We start from the raw sequence: 23,991 nt of genomic DNA, 5'->3' as shown, positions 1-23,991 counted from the left end.
TTAATAGGAAGACTGGCAATGCTCTTCAGTGCTTTTTACTTGTGAAAAGTCTTTCACATTGTAGAATGCTGAACTGCAAATAGTTTGAAAATGCTTATAGAACAATTTCCATATTGACATGCAGCAACAGTTACTTATCTAAGACCATTGGTTATGTCTTTCCCGCTGGGCATTGCGTTTAAACAGACCTGGAAGCTTCAGGCCAGCAGACTGCAAAACAAATACTTTCGTAAATTCTTGTGAAAGCATTAAGGACATACTTACAGTAGTATTGCCTGCATTTTTTTATTCTTTTTTGGCATCATTTTGGTTTAGTAAATACCAACACAGTGAAAGGAGTTGTTCGTTGGGACATGTTCTTGTTCGTTGGGACTGACGCAACTGTTTGGACAAATCTTCTAATTCCACGTCTTTTGTTTTGTGATGCATTTTCTATTTTTTCAATACTATAAAATAATAACACATATGGCACTCAGTTATTACTGTAAGTTACAACAGCAGTAACAATCATTGTTAGATTTATGACTTTGTGTAGATGTGGAGGAGTTAAAACAGTACTGAAATACAAAGATGGGCAAATTAATTTTCTTTTCCTGGCATTCATTATGAGATGGCAAAGCTCCGACTAGAAAAACTATCCATTTTAGTCTTCCTTTCTTTTTTAAAAATGTATGTTTATGTGCATGAACAGAAAACACACAGCACAAGGAAAGGCGACAAAAACAGCACGACATGCAAACACACGGGAACATGAAACACCACAGGCGAGTCCACGGACGGAGAGGTTACCTTTGCCCTCCTTCGCCAACAGCGTGGCTGCGTTAGCGACAAGCCCGGAGCGGACGGGAGAAAGAGCGAGTGGTTGAGGTTAGATCTCAGCACGAAGCCAAAGCAAAAGATTTCAATTGAGGAAATGAAAAAGGTTACAGGAACATGGCGTAGATAAGCAGATCAGTATCATACAGTACATCACTACATGTCATTCATTTCTCTCTCCATGGTGTTTTGTTTCACACCAGGGCTGTCTGCGTACAATTAAATCAGGAAATACTTTATGCATAAAGTAGTCATATTTCTATAGTATAAATATCAGGAAGAACACACACACACACACACACACATAAAATAAACACCAATGTCATTGTATGAAATATAAAACGGATAATTTCAGCTTCATGTTGGTGATAAATTATTTGATCCTGGTCTAATCTGTGCACATTTATGATATTTAACAGTGTTTAATATTGCATATGGAAAAAAAAGAAGACATTTTTGTAATCAGCAAAAGATGGAATCCGACTCCCAGAAGTAGTCTCAGTCTGTGTCTTTCCCCTCTTGCACACAAACTACAGTATACGCTCGGACAAAATCTGTCACCGTCACTAATCTGTTCTTTTCTTCCTGAACAAACTGTTTTTAACACAGGTCTCGCATCATAATTTTACAACACTAACATAAAATAATCGGCCTGATTGCACACACACACACACGCATGCACACGACATTACATCAGACATGCAGAAGGTCCTGCAGATTCATTCGGTGCACAAAGCAGAACATTTAGTCACTCAGAAACAGCCAGGTTACTGCAACAGCGGCTGGTAGTTGGAAAACAAAGCCAGTGTGTGTTGGGTTCGTGTGCAAGAGCAAGACTCACATTATATGAGGAAACGTGGCGGTTTAGATATAACTTAAACATACTCAAATCTCATACACTATAACTTGACAACAACAAGTACAGCGCCTTGCAAAAGTATTCACTAAACTTTCCCACATTTTGTCATGTTACCACACAATTATGTATTCTATAGGGATTTTATGTGATAGATCAACACAAAGTGGAACATAATTATAAAGTGGAAGGAAAATAATAAATAGTTTTAAAAAAATTAAAATAAAAATCTGAAAAGTGTTGTGTGCATTTGTATTCAGCCCCCCAAGTAAATAGATTCCAGCTATGTGTAATTAAATCTCAGTATAAATGCAGCTGTTCTGTGACACCCTCAGAGGTTTCTTAGAGAACGTTAGTGAAGAAACAGCATCATGAAGCCCAAGGAAGTTGAGGAGAAGTTTAAAGCAGTTTAGGTTGTAAAAAAAAAATATCCCAAGCTTTGAACATCTCACAGAGCACTGTTCAATTGTGAGTCTGGCACAATTGCAAACCTACCAAGACATGGATGTCCACCTAATCAAGCATTTATCAGAGAATCAGCCAAGAGGCCTGTAGTAACTCTGGTGAAGCTGCAGAGATTCACAGGTGGAAAAATCTGTCCACAGGACAACTATTATTCTCCACAATCTGGTCTTTATGAAAGAGTGGCAGGAAGAAAGCCATTGTTGAAAGAAAGCCATAAGATGTCCTGTTTGTTGTTGGCGACAAGCCATGTGGTGGACACAGCAAACGTGCAAGAAGCTGCTCTGGTCAGATGAGACTTGAACTTTGATGGCCTAAATGCACAACACTGTGTGTGGCTGAAAACTACCAGTGTGCATGGTGGTGGCAGCATCATGTTGTGGAGATGCTTTTCCTCAGCAGAGGCAGGAAAGCTGGTCAGAGTTGATGGAAAGATGGATCGAGCCAAATACGGGGTAATATTAGAAGAAAAATCTTTTACAAAGACTTGAGACTGGGATGAAGGTTCACCTTCCAGCAGAGCTATAATGGGCTACAACGGAATGGTGTAGATCAAAGCATACTCATGTGTTAGAATGGTCGAGTCAAAGTCCGGATCTAAATCAATGGAAATCTGCTGCAAGATGGCTGTTGCTGTTCACCAACGCTCTCCATCCAATCTGACTGAGCTTGAGGCATTTTGCAAAAAAGAATGGGCAAAATTTTACTCTCTAGATCTGGTAGAGAGAAACCTCAGCTTTAACTACAGTACTGACTCAGGGGGCCTGAGAAAAAAAATGCATGCCACGCTTTTCAGATATTAATTGTAAAACATTTAGAAAACCATTCCGTCCACTTCATAACCATGTGCCACTTTGTGTAGAAAAAAAAAAGAAAGAAATGCTCGGTCACATGTGCAGAAAATTATGACATTGATACCAACAGTGCTTAAAAATATAAAAATAAACAAAATAAACAAACACTAATTTTGAGGAATACTTTTGAGGTCATAAATGGCGAGTTACTGTCGTGATAATAACAATCTTGGAAATGCCGGAAGTGTAGTTGATGTGTGGAAGTCTCGGCACGCGTCCCAGAACCAAACCCAAATCACTCAGCGTTTATCACGAATTACTGATGATCTGAAAATGTCCGACTCGAATCTGCCCTCTAGTGGATGCATGAGGTATATCAAGCAGATTACCAGTAGAACATCAATGCTGCTTGGGACTAAAACCCAAGCAGGATGATTTCTACAGTGAGCTTTATATTATTGGAGAGTTTTTTATTTTCTTAATATTAACTAATAATAATAATCATCATAAAAAATATGATGAAATTGCTTATACATTGCTTATTTTTGTACAACATCGATGGTTCAAGTGTTTAAACACAAGATTATGCGAGGCTTTGATGAATTTATATTTTACCAATGAACACACACACACACACACACACACACTCACCATTCTGTAAAGTCTGTTTGCCTCCAGACAGCACTCCCAGTGGTAGCGTCCCGGTCGGGGTCAGTCCTTTAAGGGTCAGAACGCTCTCGCTTTCCTCTCTGAGAGATCACACACACACACACACACACACACACACACACACACACACACACACACACACACACACACATGCGCACCAATGCACACACGAGCCTCATTAGCACTACATTCACAGAATCCAACAGAATCAATTAGCATGATGGGAGTAAAAGGGGAGGGGGGGTTAAATGGTAATCTGAACACCCTGAATATCGTTGACGAAAAACGAGACAAAAGGTTTGGCAATGCGGCCGGCGCCCCGCTCCTCTCCTCTCCTCTCCTCTCCTACCTACTCCTCCCCTCTTTTCTGGCTGCAGCGAAATTCTAATGCAATTAATTATACACCTACTTTCAGTCATGACTCACTGATGCTGCTTCATTATTCCTAATAGAACCGTGTATGTCAGAGTGTGTGTGTGTGTGTGTGTGTGTGTGTGTGTGTGTGCGCGTGCATGTATATGTATATATCTATGTTGCTCTCTTCTTTTATAAACAGTAAATTCTATTTTCGACTTCGTGTCCCATTTTGGTAACGAGGCCTGCCCCGTCTCAGATGGCTGAGTGAGAGGGAACGATGTCCAGACGCCAGACGATGGTCAAAATCGCAAACACAGCACAGTTACGCCTTGGGAAGCAGATAGAGCGAGGGGGGGGGAATAACCCAATGTCCAGGATGTGACTGTTAAGGCAGATGTCAGGACGAGCGGCTGTAATCCTGAAACTACAGACGATCTTTAAACGGGACACACTAGTGAAAATTAAAGGGAACCTCTCATGCAAAATTGCACTTTTATGTTGACATTTGGGCCAAAATGAATTAAAAATATATATTTTTTTAAATGTTGTCCTTTTTTTTTTATTTTTGTATTGATCAGGGCCAATTACACCCCCCTCCCCCCTGTGTGACCTCATACAGGAACAGCCCTCCTGCTGTACTTTCATAAACACTGAAACGCCACGCTTGGAGGAGGATTGAAATAAACGAGTCTGATGGTTGAGACCTTGCTTAAGAAACGTTGCTTGCTAAAACACAGGACCTTTAAAAGCCAGTTTATTCCGTTATCATAGGAAACTCTCACGGCGATTCATATCTCGCCAAAAAGAAAGCTTTTTTGTAAACTAGCGACCAACCTGAGCACGGAGAAAACTCTGGCCATCTTGCCGATGGCACGGATTTTATTTCTGATCACCTCCTTACGAGCTGCTGGGGCTCCACCTGAAATCACACACACACACACACACACACACACACACACACACACACACACACACAGTGGTGTAACTATATCTGTATTTAGATTTAAACTCAAAGTGGGCGTGACCAGGTTTGTGTGTATGGAGTTTGCATGTTCTCCCAGTGCTTGATGGACTTCCGTCCACAGTCCTAAGACATGCATTGTAGTCCGATTGCTGCTTCTAAACTGCCCAGAGTGTCTGAACATGGGTGTGTATGAATATGTATACGTGTCTCAGATACCTTCGTACAGGTCGTCTGCCTCTGACATGAGCTCGTCATCCGAGCAGATGTTCAGCACGTTGACCAGCATCTCGGTCACTGAGGGCACAAAGACCAGGAGTCACTCGGTGCAGAATGTTTAAAACACATCACACGTTCTCGAATCTGACTCGGCACGTCGATAGGTTGTTTGCGTTTCCGTAGTAACAGCTAATTCATATTGAACTCTCCACACACAAGGTTGAGTAAAAAATGATCCGCACTCCGGTTACATTAAAACTCCTGTTGTCCGCTCTGTCTCATAAGCTCTTTCTGTTCAAGGCTCTTGTCTTCCCCCCAGTACTGCGGTGCAGGTGTGAACGTGTTACATCATTTCATTTGGAACTGCGGTGTGAGCAAAAATGGATGTCCTGCTTGAGATTTGCACGTATGAAACGGAAACATCCTCAATTATCGATCGAGAAAAAGTTCAAAAGTCGACCATCAGCTGGAAAATTTGTCTGTTTTCTGGGATTCTTAAGGACCAGAAGTATTGGAACATTATCAAAAAAAGATCCAATAATCAACAGTGCTCGTTACAGTGAGATGCTTATAGCCAGACAGACAGACAGATAGATAGATAGATAGATAGATAGATAGATAGATAGATAGATAGATAGATAGGAAAATTATTGTGTTGTAGAACGTTACACAAATAAGGGGAGACGGAGGGAGAGGGGGAGTATGTAATTGTACCTTATATAAATTATTATACATTTTAAAAAAAAGTGCAAAATTGGAAATAAGAAAACGAGAAGAAATTAGGAAATTGTCAGTGTATGTGTGTGTGTGTGTGTGTGTGTAAAGTGACAGTAAGTATTGTTATTATTGTCATCTGTTACATGGTGAGTGGTTGCACAGGGCGATGGCGAAAGGTAGGAATGATTTCCTGAAGCTGGATCAGTCTTTTAAAGAATGAACTGGGATCATGTAGTAAGCACGATGGATTTTCCATGATTGACAGGAGTTTGGTTAGTGTTCAGTTGTCCCTCACCGTCTCCAACCTGTCAAGTTTGTGTCCAATTATGTGTTCAGCCTTGTGGACGATTTTATTTATCTTGCCTGGCACTGATGCTGCTCCCCCAGCAGACCACAGCACTATGCCACAATAAACCGGTAAAACATTTCCAGCATCCTGCAAACATTGAAGGATCTGAGCTTCCTCAGGAAATAAAGTCTGCTCAACCCCTTCTTATACACAGCGTCTGTGTTGGTCCTCCAGTCCAATCTGCTGTTCAAGTGAACACCCAAGTACTTGTAGTTGTCCACAACCCTAACCTCCTCACCCATGATGGTTTAATTATACTTTTACACTTCCTAAAGACCACTACCATCTCCTTGGTTTTTATGATGTTTAGCAGCAGATGCTTTTTGGTGCACCACGCCACAAAGCTGTCTAGAAGTCCTCTATACTCTGACTCTTGTCCATCCCTGATACACCCCACCACTGCAGAGTCAACTTCTGTAGGTGGCAGAACTCAGAGTTGTATTGGAAAGAGTGAACAAAAATGGAGAGACAACAGTCCCCTGAGGTGCTCCTGTTGTATTGACCACCACATCAGACAGGGAATTCCCCAACCCTACAAACTGGGGCCTCTGTAACAGAAAGTCAGCTATCCAGGACACATGGGGATATGCTGACCCCCATCCTGAGCAGCTTCTCACTTAGTAGAAATGGTTGTATTGTATTAAAGGTACTGGAGAAATCAAAAGACATGATTCTCACTGTACCATTACATCCATCCAGGAAAGAGTGGGCACGCTGCAATAGGTATATGACTGCATCATCCACTCCAAAATGAGACTGGTAGGCAAATTGTAGTGGGTCCAGGGAGGGTTTTACCAGTGGCCTTAGTGTTCCTTATTGAAGAGCTGAAGCCTAAACTTTGGATTAAACTCAAAGGGCTGCTATGCAAGGGCGTCTTGATCTTGCACAATGATGCACGCCCATCCACTTCTTCCCACACCTTCGACACTCTGCAAAAACAGTGCGTAAACAAGCAGTTCGAAAAGATGCGGTCTCCTGACGTCACATAGTTTCGAAGGAAACACGTGATAGCCTTCGGCCGTCCCGACTGAGTGGTAGTAGTAGCTTAAATGTGGAAGCCCTCTAGTGATGAGGAGGAATTGGATACGACTAAATTAGGGAGTAAAAAGATGAAGACAGTGATGCATTCGCGGCTCGCCTCTTAGCCTTAAACATTTTTTAATGTGGGAATACGAAAGCTTGCTGGCGGGTGGACAAAGCAAGGAGATCATGTCAAAAATTTGACTTGCGGATTAGAGTTCGGATCATTTTGGACTCACCCTCGTACTTACAGTAGATCAAAAACATGTTGGTACCTTTCTCGCCGACGAAGGGCAGCGACCACGTGAAGACGTCCATGAAGTTGGGCAGCCAGTAGGGATGAGGTGAGCAGTTGAACTGACGGATGTTCATGACGTTGTTTTCGTACTTCAGGACAGCAGCTGGGCGGTCGGTGGGGGTACGTTAGCAATGTGGGTCAAAGCGGAAGAAAGTAAATCAGTACCAAAAAAACAAACAAAAAAATAAAAATCTGACAACCTTAAACTCAACTTCCGTTCTGAGAAATTATGCCACGTTGTATTTTTTTTTATTTTGTCCAAACATGTGCACCGAACTTTTGCGCTCAGCTCGACCCAGCATCTCCAACTTGATTTGTATTCACTTATTTCTATTCATACACACTGTATCTTGTTTCCCTCAGTTCTAGTTCTTCATGACAACGGTACATGATGTAACCTTGCTGCACAGAGCAATATATATATATAATCCCAAGTCTAGCTGGCGGTGTAAACAAATGAACATCCTAGCCCAGTGTGAGCGCCTGAACAAGCCCGAGCCAGGTTTAGCTAAGACATGTGAGTTTCTGCAAGCGCTGTGTGCTCTACCTTTGTTGTTGTACACGTCGAGGTAATTAGGAGCGGAGAAAATGGTGATTAACGAGGGAAAGCCGGTGGTCTGGCTCTTCCTGTACATCCTGTACCTATAAAGGGAAACCAGAGAGATGTTCACACACATATCCCCACACACACACACGTTTCACATGGCTGACAGAAATGAGCTCAGTTATGTCAATTATGCTTAACCGTCCCGAGTGTCAGACAGAAAGACAGGCTCTCACCCCGCGTCCTGGGCTTCGTGCGCTCTTATCACTGACAGCAGGTTGTTGTTTGCCAGGAAGTCACAGACAGCAGGGTAACTGGCAGGGAGGAGAAACATCACATGGTCATGTCTATCCTTCACACTAATCTGAAATGAAGGTTCTGGCACTAAACACACACACACACACGCCACCAGGTTTCCAAACATGTGTCTCATGCCAAAAACAAATCCAACGGAAAGTCCTGTAGCGTGGCTTTAAGGGTTTTTTTTTTGGTTTGAATCCTTCAGGGATTTAGTTAGTGCTGTGGGAGTGAGACACACACACACACACACACACTTATTTAAAAAGAAAAAAAAGGAGGAAAAAAAAAAGGCAAGGCCAGCTGTGGGTCAGCACTTTGTTTCCAGGAGCCCGGCTCGAATCTGAGATTTCCTCTTGAGGTTGTTTAGAAGGACGTAATGACACACGGTCAATACAGACCTTAAAAAAAAAAAAAAAACATCTCCAAAGTCGCTCATCATTTCTGTTTTTGTTCTGAGGTATAAACTTTCCCAGACACAGACACATCATCACACCGTCTTCACCTGAAAAAGTACGAGCAGCCGCGCACCGAGTTGTGGTTAAAGTGCTCCGAGGTCTTTTCGCTGCCGTAATCCTCGCCCGGGTCGGCCCAGATCAGATCGCACATCGGCCCGAACGCCGGCGGCTCCTTAAACCTGTCTAACTGCACACACACACACACACACACACACCAATAGACACACCATTAGATTTTACCGTGGGCACAAAATTCACTTTTTCCGCTACAGCCATTAAAGTCCCATTTTCTGAATAGAGACCTTCAACGTGATCTATTTCTTTCTTAATTTTTTTAAAATATCCGCAGGACAAAATGTAGGTCTTTAAATCGCTTCAAGATTTCGCTAAGAAAATCTATTTTTAAACATGGTTCATGCTTCACTCTTGATCATCGACGCGGCAGCTCAGACAGCTTTTGAATCATCTTGTAAATATGCTCACTTAAAATAAAAAAAACAACAACAATCTGCGTCTGAGGGGAAATGTATCTTCCTGGATGTGATTCATTTTATCCAGGCTCAGACGGCTGTGATAAACACAGACCTGCACTTTATTAAACCGATCGATCAAACAGCCGCCGTCTGTCATGAGCTTAACATATTCTTGTTGTCGCCTCCCTTCTAACATCCCGTTCCCTCCTACGGCTTTACGGTGAACCAGGTGTCCACCTTCGGTTTTCATGCCTTACCTTCCTGATGTCGTCTAAGCAGTTGATTTCGGGTGAAAGGCCTCCGTGAACGCAGAGGAACTGCTGGTTGAGGAGCGCGGCGAGGGGCAGACAGTCGAACGCTTCCATGCACGCGTCGTACACGCGCTCCGAGTACTTTATTTTACCTGCCAAGACAAAAGAAGGCGTGGGAGGACAGCGCCGGCGGGCGCGAGAACGCAGAGGTTATATAAGGCAAAGTCGTGAGACGCTCCGTCTCTCTCAGAGGTATAATCAGGGTTTACAACACACATGCGACAACGAGGACTCTTTCTAGAGAACACGAGGCTTTTTAAGAAATCTCATCTGCTCTGAAGCTTATTCGCAATTCCCTACACAACACTGTTCATATTATCACTCTGGAAGACAGGAGGTAACACTAGTAATCAATTTGGCTTAGACGAGCTTAATTAGGACGCATTATCGTTTATGTGTGGCACTTTATTAAGCTTATTATCGATGCTGAGTCTGCTCTTGCTTTCAGAATCATCCGCTTTGTTATAACAGAAACAAAACAACAAGATCTTCTTCTTTTTTATGCCCATGGGTCAAGCTTGCAAACCACTGCTGCTTTTCCCCCATTCTTTTAAATCTACTCCAACCCTGTGGTGTGAACCCTACAACTCGTGGCTTCCTCGATTAACCTTGAACCCCCTTCCACCCATAGAGAAGTCGTGCCATGGGCATGTGTATGCCGGATCATGATTGGTTGCCTGGACAGGTGTTCCTATTAAAGTGTCCAGCATGTCTAGGCTCATCCATCACTCTGTGTGTGGTGCGATCACTCACACTCTTGTTTGAAGGTGAAGTACTCGGTGAGGTGCCGGCACTCGTGGTTGCCTCTGAGCAGGAACAGCGTGGTCGGGTGGTTGATCTTCAGCGCCCACAGGTAGAGCACGCACTGCGGAAAGGACGAGAAATAGAACCGGTTAGAGACTGTGACGTGAGGGAACGCGGCCCAAGCACAGATAAACAACCTGGACCATTCTGTCGAGCGACAGTGCACCTGCTTCCGTAGAGACACGTACAGCCAACCAACCTCGTCTCAACGCAGGGTGGGGTAACACCCTGAAGTCAAGTACTATCTAGTTTTAAGTCGCAGATTGACTAGTGTTGTTGTGAAGAAAAGAGAGAGACCAGTTCCAGTGTTGCTCTCCTGGACAGCTGTGCTATCATCCCCCCCACTAGGGATTTTCTCCCTAATTTATTTGTGTCCAATTCCTCCGTCACTAAGGGGAACCCACATTAAGGCTACTACTACCACTCATTCGGGAGGGCCAACGGCTATCACATGTCTCCTCCGTATCCGATGATGCTGCCGACCGCATCTTTTTCGACCTGCTCCCTCTCGCACTGTTGGGGGCGGTGTAACGCACACTGATTGGCCAATCAGCTCTCTCTAAACCTCCGGCTGCGAAAGGTTACAGCATCACCCAGGAATCGAACTTGCGTTCTCTGGATGATAGGGCGAGCACTTAACCACTGCGCCACTCGGAGGCCTGGCTGTGCTATCTTAAGGATACAAATATCAAAAAGGATACAAAAGGACACACGGTAGGTCTGTAAATATATGGCAAGTGAACCCAATGGGGTTCTAGTTCTCCAAAACAAAAAAAAAGAAAACCTTAATTGGCAGGGTGTACCTTAATCTACAAAGGCTGGTCAAATCAAACCAGGACTTAAGGTGTAAAATCGTTTGACATTTACAAAAGACTTCGATCACAGTACAGTGATGAGACTCTTTGCTGCAGTAAAACATCTGAATGGTGCAAACGTTTTCAAGAAAGTTGTACGTCTGTGAATGACAAACTCGGCTCAGGTGGTTCGAAAAAAACGCGACAGCGCTGACTTGTTGAAGAAAGGCATCTTTCTGTGGGAACTGTTCACGACTAACTTTTATAAGTCACTTTTGGAAAGGAGCATCTTCCAAATGCCTAAATGTAAATGTACAAACAGTTGTTCACCAATAACACTTGCACTTTATAGGAACTCGGCTAGGAACTCATCCCCCGTAGAGTACAGTCCTGACCTCGCTTCAAACCATTTCCACATGTTTGGTCCATTAAAGGAGTTCCTGGGAGGCCAGTGTCAATCAAAAGTCCTGGGTTGATCTGAGCAGCACTTATACTGTACATAGGAGAATCTCTCTTCCAAACCCCAATCTTATCTAGGCTAAGAATGTTGAGCGATTTCATGATGAAGTTACAGACTCGCTGACTTTATTTTAGGGATTTAAGGGCTCTGAGTATCGGCTAATTCTCATCATAGCGACTCGTTAACCAGGTCTTTTTGGTAAACACGCCAGCTCTTGGCAGTAAAGGCACGATTATGGTACGAGCAAACTTAACACCATAGTGTTAAATAAATAAATAAATAAATAAATAAATCAGTGCAACGGATTAGAACAGATAATACACCGAATCTGATTCCTTACTTCTTTAGGCAGCTCCTAGTAATTATTTGGGATAAAGCGTCAATCGTTCCTGTCATTTTTTTTTTATTTTCTCCACCTCTCATGTAGCTGTTCCTGTTTTACTGCCAAATTGTGTTCGCCTGTCCTATTTAGTTTTTTTTTTTTTATTATCATTCTTTTCTCTTTTCTTCTTCAGAACATTTACCATCGTTACACGTTTGCTGTCCAACTATTCTGTTCCTTTGGCTATTATCTTCTCATTCTTTTCATTAAAATAGCCCAGATGGTCATTGTGTGTGTGAGAAAGAAAGAAAAAAAAAATCACAATAATAATAAAATACCCACATGACAATCCAATCCCAAGAGAGCACTTTGCTTAATTTACACATCTAAGCTTCACAGATTGCTGACAAAATACTGGCAATGCAAATGGCCGTGGAGAAGAAGAGGGACCGAGGGATGCTTTTCTTCAGGACAGCAGGGACAAACGCACATATATATATATACATACACACACACACTCTGGGAGTCTCATTAGACTCCTGTTTAGCATCCTCTCGTCATCCTATTAACATGCAGCTTCCTGCGCTGCACTTAAAGCGACGAGGTCGCGCTGCCGAGGTAACCAAGGACGGCAGGTGCAGATTCAAATGCCATCTGAAATAATAGACGACAAGGCTACTGAGAGAGACAGAATAAGTGTGTGTGTGTGTGGGGGGGCTGGATGGAGAGCAGCTACTTCAGCCTACGCATGAAGAAGAATGAGCGGAAAATTGCAGGTAACGTCGGCCGTAAGCCGGCCCCTCATCTCATGTGACTGACGGGAAGGTAACGAAAAAGCCAGGCAAGAGGAAGAGAAGGAGATTTAAACATCTGTCTATCCGTCTGTACATCTCTCCATCTTCCTCAAGTGTAGGAGGAAGATCGAAACCCCAGTGCGTCAGTCGAGGAAGAAACAGAACTCCTGGAACTAGAAGCTCGGTACGAGTGTGTAGGTGTGACCCCCGGTGTGAGGAGGAGCACAGGAGGGGGAAACGAAAGACAAGCAGGAACGCCAAGTTTATCTGTGTATTAAGAAGGATTCCGAAGAACTCCCAGACTAAAATCTCAGCACAGATTTTTGTAACTTTAAAATTATTGGAACGTTTCAGAAATGCACGTCAAAAATGGATGTCGTTACGTGATTAAAGCTGATCAGTTGCTACTTCTTAAATGTAGATAGATTAACACTTGAGTAGGATACGAACGCTTCTCCAAACTTACACAACACCACTAAACGATCATAAATAGCTGTGATAACGAGGCCCGAGTGCGGAAGCCGTTCTACAGGATTAGACTTGTGCAGGTGTACGCGTCGTTCCTCTTCTTCACACCCGAACCCGTTCCAAAATTACAAGGAACGCCCACCACCTCACCCCCGCGCTGTTCCTGGCAAATCCATTTTTATAAATTATACTCCATTTCCCAGTCCAGTTTCAGGATTATACTCCCCCATTAATTGTGATCTACAGCCACTTTGTCCATGCTGTATTACTGAGTGCTTGGGGTTGATGAAGCGGTTTGAAGGCGGAGGTCCACCTAGTCGTCTGACTGCTGCAAGATCCAGACGGTCCTGGACTCGACTGATGCAGACAGCTGCTCTCAGAGGACTTGTGACTGTAGTCACTCAATAGTCAGGACTGGAATTTCCTTCAGTTTTGTACCAGAACCTCCAATAACCACCATATTAACTTAAAGACTTCTCCTGTTATATTGTTGTAACTTCTAGCCTCCTAACACACAGTATGACACTGTTTCACCCAAATGAGGATGGGTTCCCTGTTGAGTCTGGTTCCTCTCAAGGTTTCTTCAGATTGCCATCTTAGGAAGTTTTTCCTTGCCACCGTCACTCTCGGCTTGCTCATTAGGGACTATCTGACCATTACAATTCATACACATTCACATTTTCTTATGTTTCATACTCCTTTCCATAATTTTCTTTTGATTATAGTAAAGCTCTATACAAATAAAATTAAAATGAATTGAAATAAACATCAAATTCTGCATTATGATTGGTTCAGTCTCGTCTATGATTGGTTAGATGCTTTACTATGTATGAAAAATGAACCAATCAGTGCTCCCTCCTCAGCCAGTGGATGAATTTCAGAAGTACAGACAGGTGGGGGAGAGTTCTCACTGAGTTATTAATCAGGATTTGTGGAAGAAGAATAATATATTTATTCCAATAATAGAAAATCTATCAGATCAGGTTTTTATATGGCTAATATTAACCTAATAAACAGATTATCAAAGGTTTACATGCCATCCCTCCCATAATCATTGGGCAGAATCAGGTCAGGCTGTTCTGATCGCTTATAGTCTGGCTGATTATTATTCTGGTTATTAGTAGAATATTAGGGTCCATGTAAAAGAACACCTAGTTTATATGGTTTTAATATGGTTCAGCTAAGCTGATCTTTATTGATTGGTCTTTAATACATGGTTCAAAAAGACAAGGGTGTACAACACAGCCAGAGCTCAGGAATCAATTTTCTACCGAAATGTTTCATCATCACATAGTCTTTTAAAAATGATAATTCCATACTTGTTTTTTTTTTTTTTTCACAAAAATTCCATTCATTTACAATACAATCAATTTCTAACAATTTTCTCATGGAGAACCATTTTTCTCCATCTGAGTACTAGAAGGTTCCAGCAAGGATGGACAACATCTGTATCTCTAGAGTTTCACGATCCTGCATCTGTGGTCATCTTAGAAGATACGGCGGAAGCTCAGACTAGCTAGAACTGGTAATGAAAGCATTGTCATGGTTACAGTGTTGCCAACTGATCAAAGTTTTTATTATCATTACTAGCTGTTCCCGCAACTTCTTTCACGTGGAATTTAATTTCACACTAATAAGCATGTATAAAAAAAAACATGTACAAATGTTCATCTGTTGAATTTTGAGATGAACTAATATTTTTTTCCAGGTTCATTTGTTTTATGATTAATGAATAAATGAACATTAAACTTAAAGTGTGTTTTCCATTTAAATTTCAAGCTAGCATATCTTTCCCTCCCGAGTGTCGATTGCGATGTATAGCCTCTATGTTACCTTAAGCCCCGCCGAATACACCTGTGAAAACCCAATTAAAATTCGTTCAGTAGTTTTTAGATGAACAGACAGATGTAAGATTGCTCATCTTACATCTCCCAAATTATTTTTTTGCAAATAACTTCAATGTACAGACATGCCAATTTTACAGTTTTATTATATAATAAACTGCTTACACCCATGTTAATTAAACTAACTGTCAGTCGCCAGTTCTGCTAGGTAAGGTAGTTCTGCGAGTCGCGGAAGGATGTGTGTTGGCGGAGCAAAATAACAGGTTAAATAAACAAACAATGCATAAACTTGTGAAAACTAAATGGTGTTTGTGGAACTGTTGTATCACACTCGAGGTCGTGCTGTAGTGCTGGATATCAGCACGGCTGTGATATCTTCAGTACTCTAGCCGTGCCCTCGTGCCTACAACTGATAACCATCACAACAGCACTCTATCTTGTATGAGATTAAACACAATCTCGATAATTGATTTTGTAGTTTCATTCAGGTTAACAAATAACAGTGCGAGGAAATCACAACAGCGCCTGACGCTCACCTCGATGCTGAAGTAGCCTCGGTCAACGTAGTCGCCGAGGAAGAGGTAGCGCGTGTTGTCTGGTGACCCTCCCACCTCGAAAAGCTTCATCAGGTCAAAGAACTGGCCGTGGACATCACCGCATACTAAAAAACAAATATAAAATGATAAAAGAAAAAAACAAGACTGAATATACGGATTATATTGTGGTATAAATATATACACTCATAAACTACACACACCACACATCAATCAAGCTGTTTATTTTTTAACAATGGTACATAATGGCGCCTTTGTTATAGCAAAACTCCCAGAAATCGGGGGAAGATCTGCACTGATCAGTGTGTGGGGGGAAATAATAAAAATCACCGAGACAGGTCAATTGAGGCGCGCATTAAAAACAGAAGCGCTCGTCGAAAGAAATCGGTGAAGACTCACACCTCCGCACACCTTCTTACATCAGGGCTAGACTGACGAGGCTGCTGTCACTTAGCAACAAAAGGTACCGGGGGCGAACGCGCATCACATCTGAAGCGTCTCACATTCCAGCGTGTGGCACGTCAGTGAGAAATCTCAGCACATCGTATGGCGGGGGGAGAACACGCATAACAGGATTGTAAAGAACCTGCTAGGTGTTAAAAATACCCACACCTCAGTTATGTTTCTGAGACTCCAGAGCTGTCTGCTTCTCTGTGACATGTCGTGTCATATCTCGGCGTCGACGGGATCGCGGTACTGTGCAGCATGCGAACATCCTAGATTGCTTTTAACTTTATCCAGTAAAAAAAATAAAAAATAAAAAATAAAAAAAATTTTAGTCATGCACGCAAGGGAGCTCAGAGGCACACCAAACAGGGGACTCATAACTGATGTCAATTTAAAACACTGATCCTGGTTGCCAAGTAACCTCAATCCCACACAATAATAATAGTAACAGAAAATTGTGGTACTTCTGAGATCACAGCTCACTTCTAGGAACTAACAATGTTGTTTTTCATTTTTCTGTAAGAAAAAGCACTGGCCAGAGTGTCTCCAAAAAAAACATGAAAACCTAAATACGATTGATTATCCATAATTACGTTTTAAAAAATTAGGCTGCTTGACTTCACTGTAGCTTTAAAGGCAGAAAATCTGAAAATCCACAGGATTTAGTGTGATGCAACATACATGTGAGACATCAAACAGTAAATATACCCCCCCCAAAAAAAAAAAAAGAAAATTGAATAATAACAAAGTATATACACTATTATAACGTTCTAAACTTCCTCATCCATGGTCATTTTTCTCCCACAGGTTCCAGCTTGTGACCTGATTGGTTAGTAGGCAAAAACAAAAAACACTCTCACTGTACATAACTAAAAGATATCTCAGATGTACTTTAATTACCTTACAGGTCTGAAGGAACCTGATCAGAACTTTGTCACTCATTTCATTTCTAATTCAACTGGAAGTTTCCACAAGTCGAGGTCGTTCTCACCGGTGATGGGCGCCTCCACCTCCAGCATGCACTTCTCCTGCCGCAGGATGCCGGCGCCCTCGTTGATGATGCGCAAGGCGACTTCTTCCTCCAAGCGGCCCTCTTTCACCAGGTGGCTCTTCAGCAGCTCGGTGCTGGGCTTGCCGTTCACGAACAGCTCCTTCATGGTGAGCCGCTGGTGAGGCGGGAGGGGCACGCCTGCGGCGGGAACAGAGAAGCTGTATAAACCGCTGCTTTATACATGAAGAAAAACTGGGCACAAAATAAAGGCTGTGTGCATTTAGCAAACTTTCTACCAATTTCAAGCCTTAAGGAAACAATAATCTGACATTAAAATCAAGGATGCAAATCACCATGGACTACCTGATACGATATTATCACGATACCTACATGACGATTGTAGGAATATCCAATTCCATACTAATTGGGATTTTGTTGTTGCTTTTTGGATTTTGTAACAAACTTAGCACATAATTCACTCCCACCACACAGGACGCTGTGCTGCCTGCCAATCTGCGAATAGTTTAGAGCGCCACCTGTAGGATTAAAGACAAACTGCAATATTTAAATGTAAAAATTGTATTATGGGGCATTAGTACTCTAAATTGGCCAACGTATTTAATGTATATTAGATATGTATCTTGTAAATTTACTTAATATTTATTTTAGGATTAATACAGAGATAAAATGCCTCATTTTTAAACATCTCTCACCCCCCGGATGGCCGACAAACACAAATCTCTTTTCATTTTGTTAGTGGGAAAAAGATAAAACTGTTTTCCAGACTCGTTTGGTCTCATATTTTTGCGATTCCCACACACAACACCTGTCTGCCGTTGTAAACCCGCAGGCAGATCGCCAGGAGAAATGTTGGCTGGATTAGTTTGGCCCACCACTTGGAAATAATTGTCATAACCAATAAGTATTACAGGCTTTTGGAAGCAAAATATGTGCAGCATCAGCCAGACAAGCTCCTGCATAGGATTCTGATGTAGAATCCATAATGCTATATTTTATTACCTTCTAAATTGTTTTGCTATCTGTTACGGTCTCTCTCTGAGGTTTCTGCCTAAACCTCTTACCTGAACCATACCCAAAAATCAACATGCATGGCAAACTTTAAGATTCATTTGGATTAAAAAAATGGATAAAAATAAACAGCACAAACATTCCCGTCTTCCTAGCCAATTTTATAACGAGAGAATCTTGTGCCAAAACCTGACTTTAATATTTTTAGTAAATGTAAATGATGCACTGTGCATCCTGACCGCTTGATGTAACGAGTGCCAGAGTTACAGACATTCTTCCGATGACTTTTAGAAGCAGCTGACATTTGTAGGGCGTCCTTGTAGGCTTTGTAATGCCCAAGAGTCGCGCAGGAGACGGCACTTGACAGCTACTCCCTCGATCCGTCAGCCGTCTCCACTAGCGTGATGGAAATTACAGGGGAAGTCGTGGTCGAGCGAGAAGCCGCCTGAGCGCTGTCAGACTCCTCGGTACTTCCCGTCTCAATCAAGGCAAGATCGATCTGGTGAATCAGTCAATCAGCGAGCCGTGTGGAAGCGACAACAGGCTTTGTGTTCCACACCGATCCAGACTAAACAAATTAAACCCAGACGGTCTAATATCTGTTTATGTTTCGAGATTTAACAGGGATTTTCCTGAATATCAGTGTGCATGTTAAGTCTGAAAAGATAAAATGCTAAATTTGAAATCTAAAAAGAGTTGTTAGCAGGTCAAATCTGATTGGGCTGCTATATGAGGTCAGATATTCCAGACTGGCATATAATAATGCTAGTTTTTTATTTATTTTTTTTTTGGTAGGGACTAGTACTGGAACTTACCAAAAACCGGAGAACCATAGACAATAATAATAATAATAACACTAATAATTTCAAGCATGAGTGAAGGCCAAAGTACTTGCATGTAGATCTTTCCAAAACAGTCAGCAACTGACCAAAGTGTACACTTGTTGCCAGAATCTGAAACCGAGGTCACAACCCAAGGCTAAGGTCATCTTCTAAATGCCACTGCATCCCAACAAACCATGTTCAAGCTTCACAGCTCACCGATACACACTTATCAACCAATTCATCACTGTTTCGTGACATTCGGTTCTCCGGTTCGACCCAAATTCTTAATTCTCTACAGCTGTTTTTATGAAGTGACTAACTACGGAAACAATGTACATTTCACAACTGTTCATCGGCAGACTCTTGTTATCTGACCCGGGAATGTTTGAGGAAAGATCAAACCCAAAGAGAGGAGGGGGAAAATATTGGGGGAACGTAAATCAGATAGTGCGTGCCTTCACTGCAAAACTAAAAACTAAATCTTAGCTGTTAAAAAGCACTAACCTTGGAGTCAATATACAGTATTAGCAACAAAAAGTTCATAATGTCAGCTATTGCTGAAAAAAAAAAAAGCAAAGGGCAGTACCCTTATTGCACTTTTTAAACACTTTCTGACACCAGGATAAATCTGTAAACAGGAAGTGTATCCACTGGCCTAGTCCCAAGCTCCATAAATACCCACAGCTTAGCACGTCGTCCAAGTGCGCCTCTAAGGGCACGGACACAGAGATGACCGCTCGAGCCAGCACATGGAGCTTTATTCCATTTATCACACACACACACTCTGCATCAGTCGATCCGTCCTAAACAGGAAGTGGCCTAAATAAAAGTTGCCCCAACACACCACCTCCTCAACTTCCACAGAGAGCACGAGAGCAAAAAATAAACACTAAGCACTCCTCGGTCCACAAAGCAGGCTGGGAAAAAAGGGACTCTAAGCAGGGATTAGGCAAAGCCTCAATTAGCTGGGGATTCCAGGTACAGTGTGTTTATTTAAGGGCTCGCATTGTGTGAACAGGATTCTCATGCTGAGGTTCACAAGAATAGATGCACTAAGGCTGGAAGAACAAGTCTGGCCATGAATATGCATGCGTTAGAAAAAATCCAAAGCAGACGGTTCTGCATGAACGCTTTGTCTTGCCAGCATATAACCGTTTATGTACATTACACAGATCCAGTTTCTGGCAATGTGCTCGGAGAACCAGCCTGAATTCTGGATATTTTAAAGAGAAACAGTCACCTGGGTTTAACTGTGGTCTGTTATTAGTCCAAACACTCGTGGTTGGGGGACAGCGACTCTTTCAGCAGCAATCCGTCCTTCTTAACTGACGTCCTGCAACGACTTCAGCTGTCGGACAAGCTTTAGCCCAAAGGGCAAACTGAACACTGGCACGTCGCACCACAACACTGACTGTTTATAATAAGCAAATAAGCTAAACTCCAAACCCATCTGGTAAGACAAATCCATAAACAATTCAGATATTAAATCCCACCCTACCAGCACAAGAACAGTGTGAATGTAAACCGAGGTCACAAAAGGCTAGGAGGGCAAAACAAGAGCAGAACCACACTTAATGGTGGTGGGGGTGGGGTGTTGTCTCAGATGTGTGTGTAATACAAAGTGCTTAATTTCACCTGTTAATTGAGGCATGCACGGTTTCTGCTTAGCCACAAAAAAAAAAAAAAAAAAAATCCAGACAGTTAATCTAACATTCATGTAGCTTACGCCTTTAGCGGCATCTGATAACCATAAGCCAAGAATGCTACATTTGGAGTGTGTGGATCTGGCTTGTGAAACAGCAGTAATAAATAAATTCCACTTCTTTCTTTCTTTCCTGCGAGTACCCACCGTGCCAGGCTCCTTTGGCTGACTTTCCAAATCTGTCTCTTTGCTCACCTTTTCTTACCTCTCTCTCTACTTTTATTGGTAATTGAAATACTCAGCCCTCTGGTTTTCAAAGCACCAAAAGGGTGAAAATCTTCCAGGAAGCCAGGAGAGCTCTGGGAACCGTTCTCCTGGGAGCCAGCTGGGCTTAATGAGGTCCGAGTAAGAGCTGGCATCCGCCCCACGGGACCAGGCAGAAATACTTACCGTTCACTCAGGATGTCGGATATGGGTGTTTAAAAAAATAACTTTAAATGTTTTTACCTCTCTAGATTTTTTTCTTAATATAAGGATAGCACGTCATAAACTGCAATGCCAAATGCTTGACGTTAACGGCTGCATATTGGGAATATGGCTTTGGTATAAAGAATATGCTATTTAGGTAATTCATCAGCATGGTGAAGGCTTTTGTAGATCCCTTATGTTCTTTTTAGGAATAGATCTAAATATTAAAGTAAAAGTACAACTTATCATAGAGCACCATGAATATAATAGTATACATTCACACCCTGGGGAAATTCAGCAAATCCAGTCCAGCTCCTGAGAAGTTTTTTTAAGGCAGCTGGACAAAGCTGGAGACACAAGGAGAAAATGTGAAACTATAGACAGACGGGAACCAGAGTTTAAGATCAAGACCCCAACTCATCTAATCAGACACGATGGACGTCCACACAAGATATACAGAGGGGTTGATTTTAAATTCGGGTTTCTCAAAGAGGCACAGAGAGAGAGAGAGAGAGCGAGAGAGAGAGAGAGAGAGAGAGGAAGCACGGATCGTCTCGTTCCCTGGATTTGCTCCGGCAGCTCTGAGGCAAGATGCGTACCCAACCGAACTGAAATCTAGGTTAGGTCTGAGGGGGTGTCCACCGAGTGTCTAGAAGCGTGCCAAACGGCGAGTCGGTGTCATTATAGAACGAGATAACAAATCAAGAAAAAAAAGTAATGCAGGTGGAACATGATGGGTTTTACTGTATCACAAAATGTTAGATAAAATATATACATATCGATATTTTAATGCAGGTAGTAAAGTTAAATCTGAAGTATTTTAGTAGAGCCAGACAATCCAACAGGTTAAACTGAGAAAAATGTTTATTATTATTATTATTATTATTATTATTTTCATTTTAATCTTAAGGCAAATAAACTTACTTTTAACGATACGTTCAGTGGTTGACTGTTTTTCTTTCATTTCTTTGGTCGACATCTTCGCTTGTATATATAGATATGTATATGTATTTTTCCCCTCAGAGATATTGATAATTAATAAAGAAATTGTTAATTAAATTAATTATCCCACGAAGTGAGGAGAGCTCAGGTATCCAGATGTGCTCTGATTGTCCCCCCAGAAAAAAAAGAAAAGAAAAAAAAAAGGTTATCGAGTCAGAAAGGCGACCGAGTCCAGAACCCCAGTGACAGGAGCATTGTAATTAGGAGACAGATTAATTGGCGATCTTATTGCTATGGTAACGAGTCGCGTTCCCGCGGGAAACCTGGTCTCCCTGGAAGCCGAGTCCAGAGATGTCATGCGTGTACAGTTCTCTGCAAAGACAAGTCGAGACGAGACAGGACAGGACGAGACGGCGTTATTCTGTATTAAACTCCAGCTCCAGCAGGACGGAGACGGTTCGGTTCGGTTCGGTTCGCGGTTCTGGGCGGTTAATCCGGTTCCGCACTTTTTTTCAGAACGTCCAACTCCTGCGCGTTCCTCTCGGCTTGTCAGTCTCCAGCTCTATCTACCCTCCCACCCACACTACCCTCTCTGCGCTGGCCGTCCGTCCGTCTGCTCGCTCGTCCCTCCCAGCTCTGAAAAAAAAAAAAAAAAAACGCTTATCTCTGAGATTTCCTTCAACATGGCGGAGTCGGAGCTCCCGACGTCATGACGTCACCGCGTCAAACCTTCCTGTCGCGCGCCGAGCTCTCTCGAGCGTCTCTGTAAACTACACATGCGCACTATTGAGAGCAGGACAGCCCGCAGCCTAGTGCACTCCGTACACACACTGTGTGTTGTTTAACCACAGACAATCCTGAGGTGAATCCTGAGCCGCAGAGGGGATTCTCCTTACAGAAAAAAATATGATCCTTTATTTCTGAAAGAAAAGAAAAACAACAGGCGAAAGCTTTTGTATATACACTATATGGATTTTTAAAAAAGTATTTGTCAGGTTACAATTTAATATGGAGTTGCAGAAGGTGGTTTGGTGGTTAGCAGCAATGTCGCCTTGCAACCCCACGGTTCGGGTTTCCTCTGGGTACTCCGGTTTCCTCCAACAGTCCAAAGACATGCCTACCAGGTAAAATGGCGTTCCCAAATTGGCCTTAGTGTGAATGAGCGTGTCAGTGTATGTATATGTGTGACGGGAAGTGAGCTATAACAGCTTCCACTCTTCTTGGATGGTGGTCCACAAGATATTTGTGGGAATTCATGTCCATTTATTCTGTAAAGCATTTATGAGGTCAGGCACTGATGTTAGACGAGAAGGCCTGGCTCGCGATCTCCGTTCCAGTTCATCTCAAAGGTGCTCGATGGAGTTGTGCGGGCCAGTCAAGTTCTTCCACACCAAACTTATCAACAGTGTTGGGTGCAACGCGTTACAAAGTAACTTGAATTACTTTTTCGATGTAATGAGTAATCTAACCCGTTGGGTCCGCCACAAAAATGTAATCTGTTATTCAGACAATTTATGTAAACTGTGAGCCAGACAGCAGTCATTCCCAATCCGTTTGTGTGTGTGTGTGTGTGTGTGTGAAAGTTGTCCTACGAAAGCCCCGTCCCTGATAACCCGTTCCTCTCTGTTATTTCTGCTGTTATAACCCTATCTCACCTATGCGGTTTGACTATGCGAGGACCGACGTGCGGAAAGATGGAAACCCAATCACAGCGTCAAAACTTGCGGTAAAACATGATGAACCATACTTACGGCCACCGCGCAAAACCACGTAGATGAGATAGGGGTATTAGTAGTTAACAGATTATAGGCCAAACTTCGCTGAGTGATGATGGTAGAATATTTATAAAAGTCTTGATTAAAAAAAGCATGAGGAATCACAAAGGAGTTTTCATTTTCTGCAATGGAAAAGTACTCAAACTAGTTACTTCGAGAAAAGTGCTTTCTTTAAAAAAAAAAAAAGAAAAAAAAAGCCTGTGTACAATTTGTATGTGTATTTCCTGAAATT

The 23,991-nt window shown here is 42.4% G+C and overlaps 1 protein-coding gene across 3 annotated transcripts in view; it reads right to left on the bottom strand.

Annotated features, from left to right (window-relative positions):
* ppp3cca (protein phosphatase 3, catalytic subunit, gamma isozyme, a) overlaps window positions 1-22,553 on the bottom strand; it is a 28,699-nt gene extending 6,146 nt beyond the window's left edge. Inside the window, exons 1-13 of one of the 3 annotated variants that reach the window (XM_053481066.1) lie at window positions 21,967-22,553; window positions 17,080-17,277; window positions 15,624-15,748; window positions 10,355-10,466; window positions 9,548-9,693; window positions 8,865-9,004; window positions 8,299-8,376; window positions 8,066-8,160; window positions 7,496-7,621; window positions 5,135-5,212; window positions 4,789-4,873; window positions 3,580-3,677; window positions 790-816 (exon numbers count right to left, since the gene is read on the bottom strand). In XM_053481066.1, coding sequence (XP_053337041.1) covers window positions 790-816; window positions 3,580-3,677; window positions 4,789-4,873; window positions 5,135-5,212; window positions 7,496-7,621; window positions 8,066-8,160; window positions 8,299-8,376; window positions 8,865-9,004; window positions 9,548-9,693; window positions 10,355-10,466; window positions 15,624-15,748; window positions 17,080-17,277; window positions 21,967-22,021 — 1,363 coding nt within the window. In that variant the 5' untranslated portion in view covers window positions 22,022-22,553. Of the gene's footprint in view, window positions 1-789; window positions 817-3,579; window positions 3,678-4,788; window positions 4,874-5,134; window positions 5,213-7,495; window positions 7,622-8,065; window positions 8,161-8,298; window positions 8,377-8,864; window positions 9,005-9,547; window positions 9,694-10,354; window positions 10,467-15,623; window positions 15,749-16,988; window positions 17,278-21,966 lie in introns of those variants that run through there. The other 2 variants (XM_053481067.1, XM_053481068.1) reach the window with 2 other exon arrangements.
* Between the last annotated feature and the right edge of the window lie 1,438 nt (window positions 22,554-23,991).

This window comes from Clarias gariepinus, chromosome 21 (genome assembly GCF_024256425.1).
Source record: "Clarias gariepinus isolate MV-2021 ecotype Netherlands chromosome 21, CGAR_prim_01v2, whole genome shotgun sequence".
Classification (NCBI taxonomy): domain Eukaryota; kingdom Metazoa; phylum Chordata; class Actinopteri; order Siluriformes; family Clariidae; genus Clarias; species Clarias gariepinus.
The sequence above is the reverse complement of the archived record's forward strand: the minus strand, read 5'-3'. Positions and strand labels throughout refer to the sequence as shown.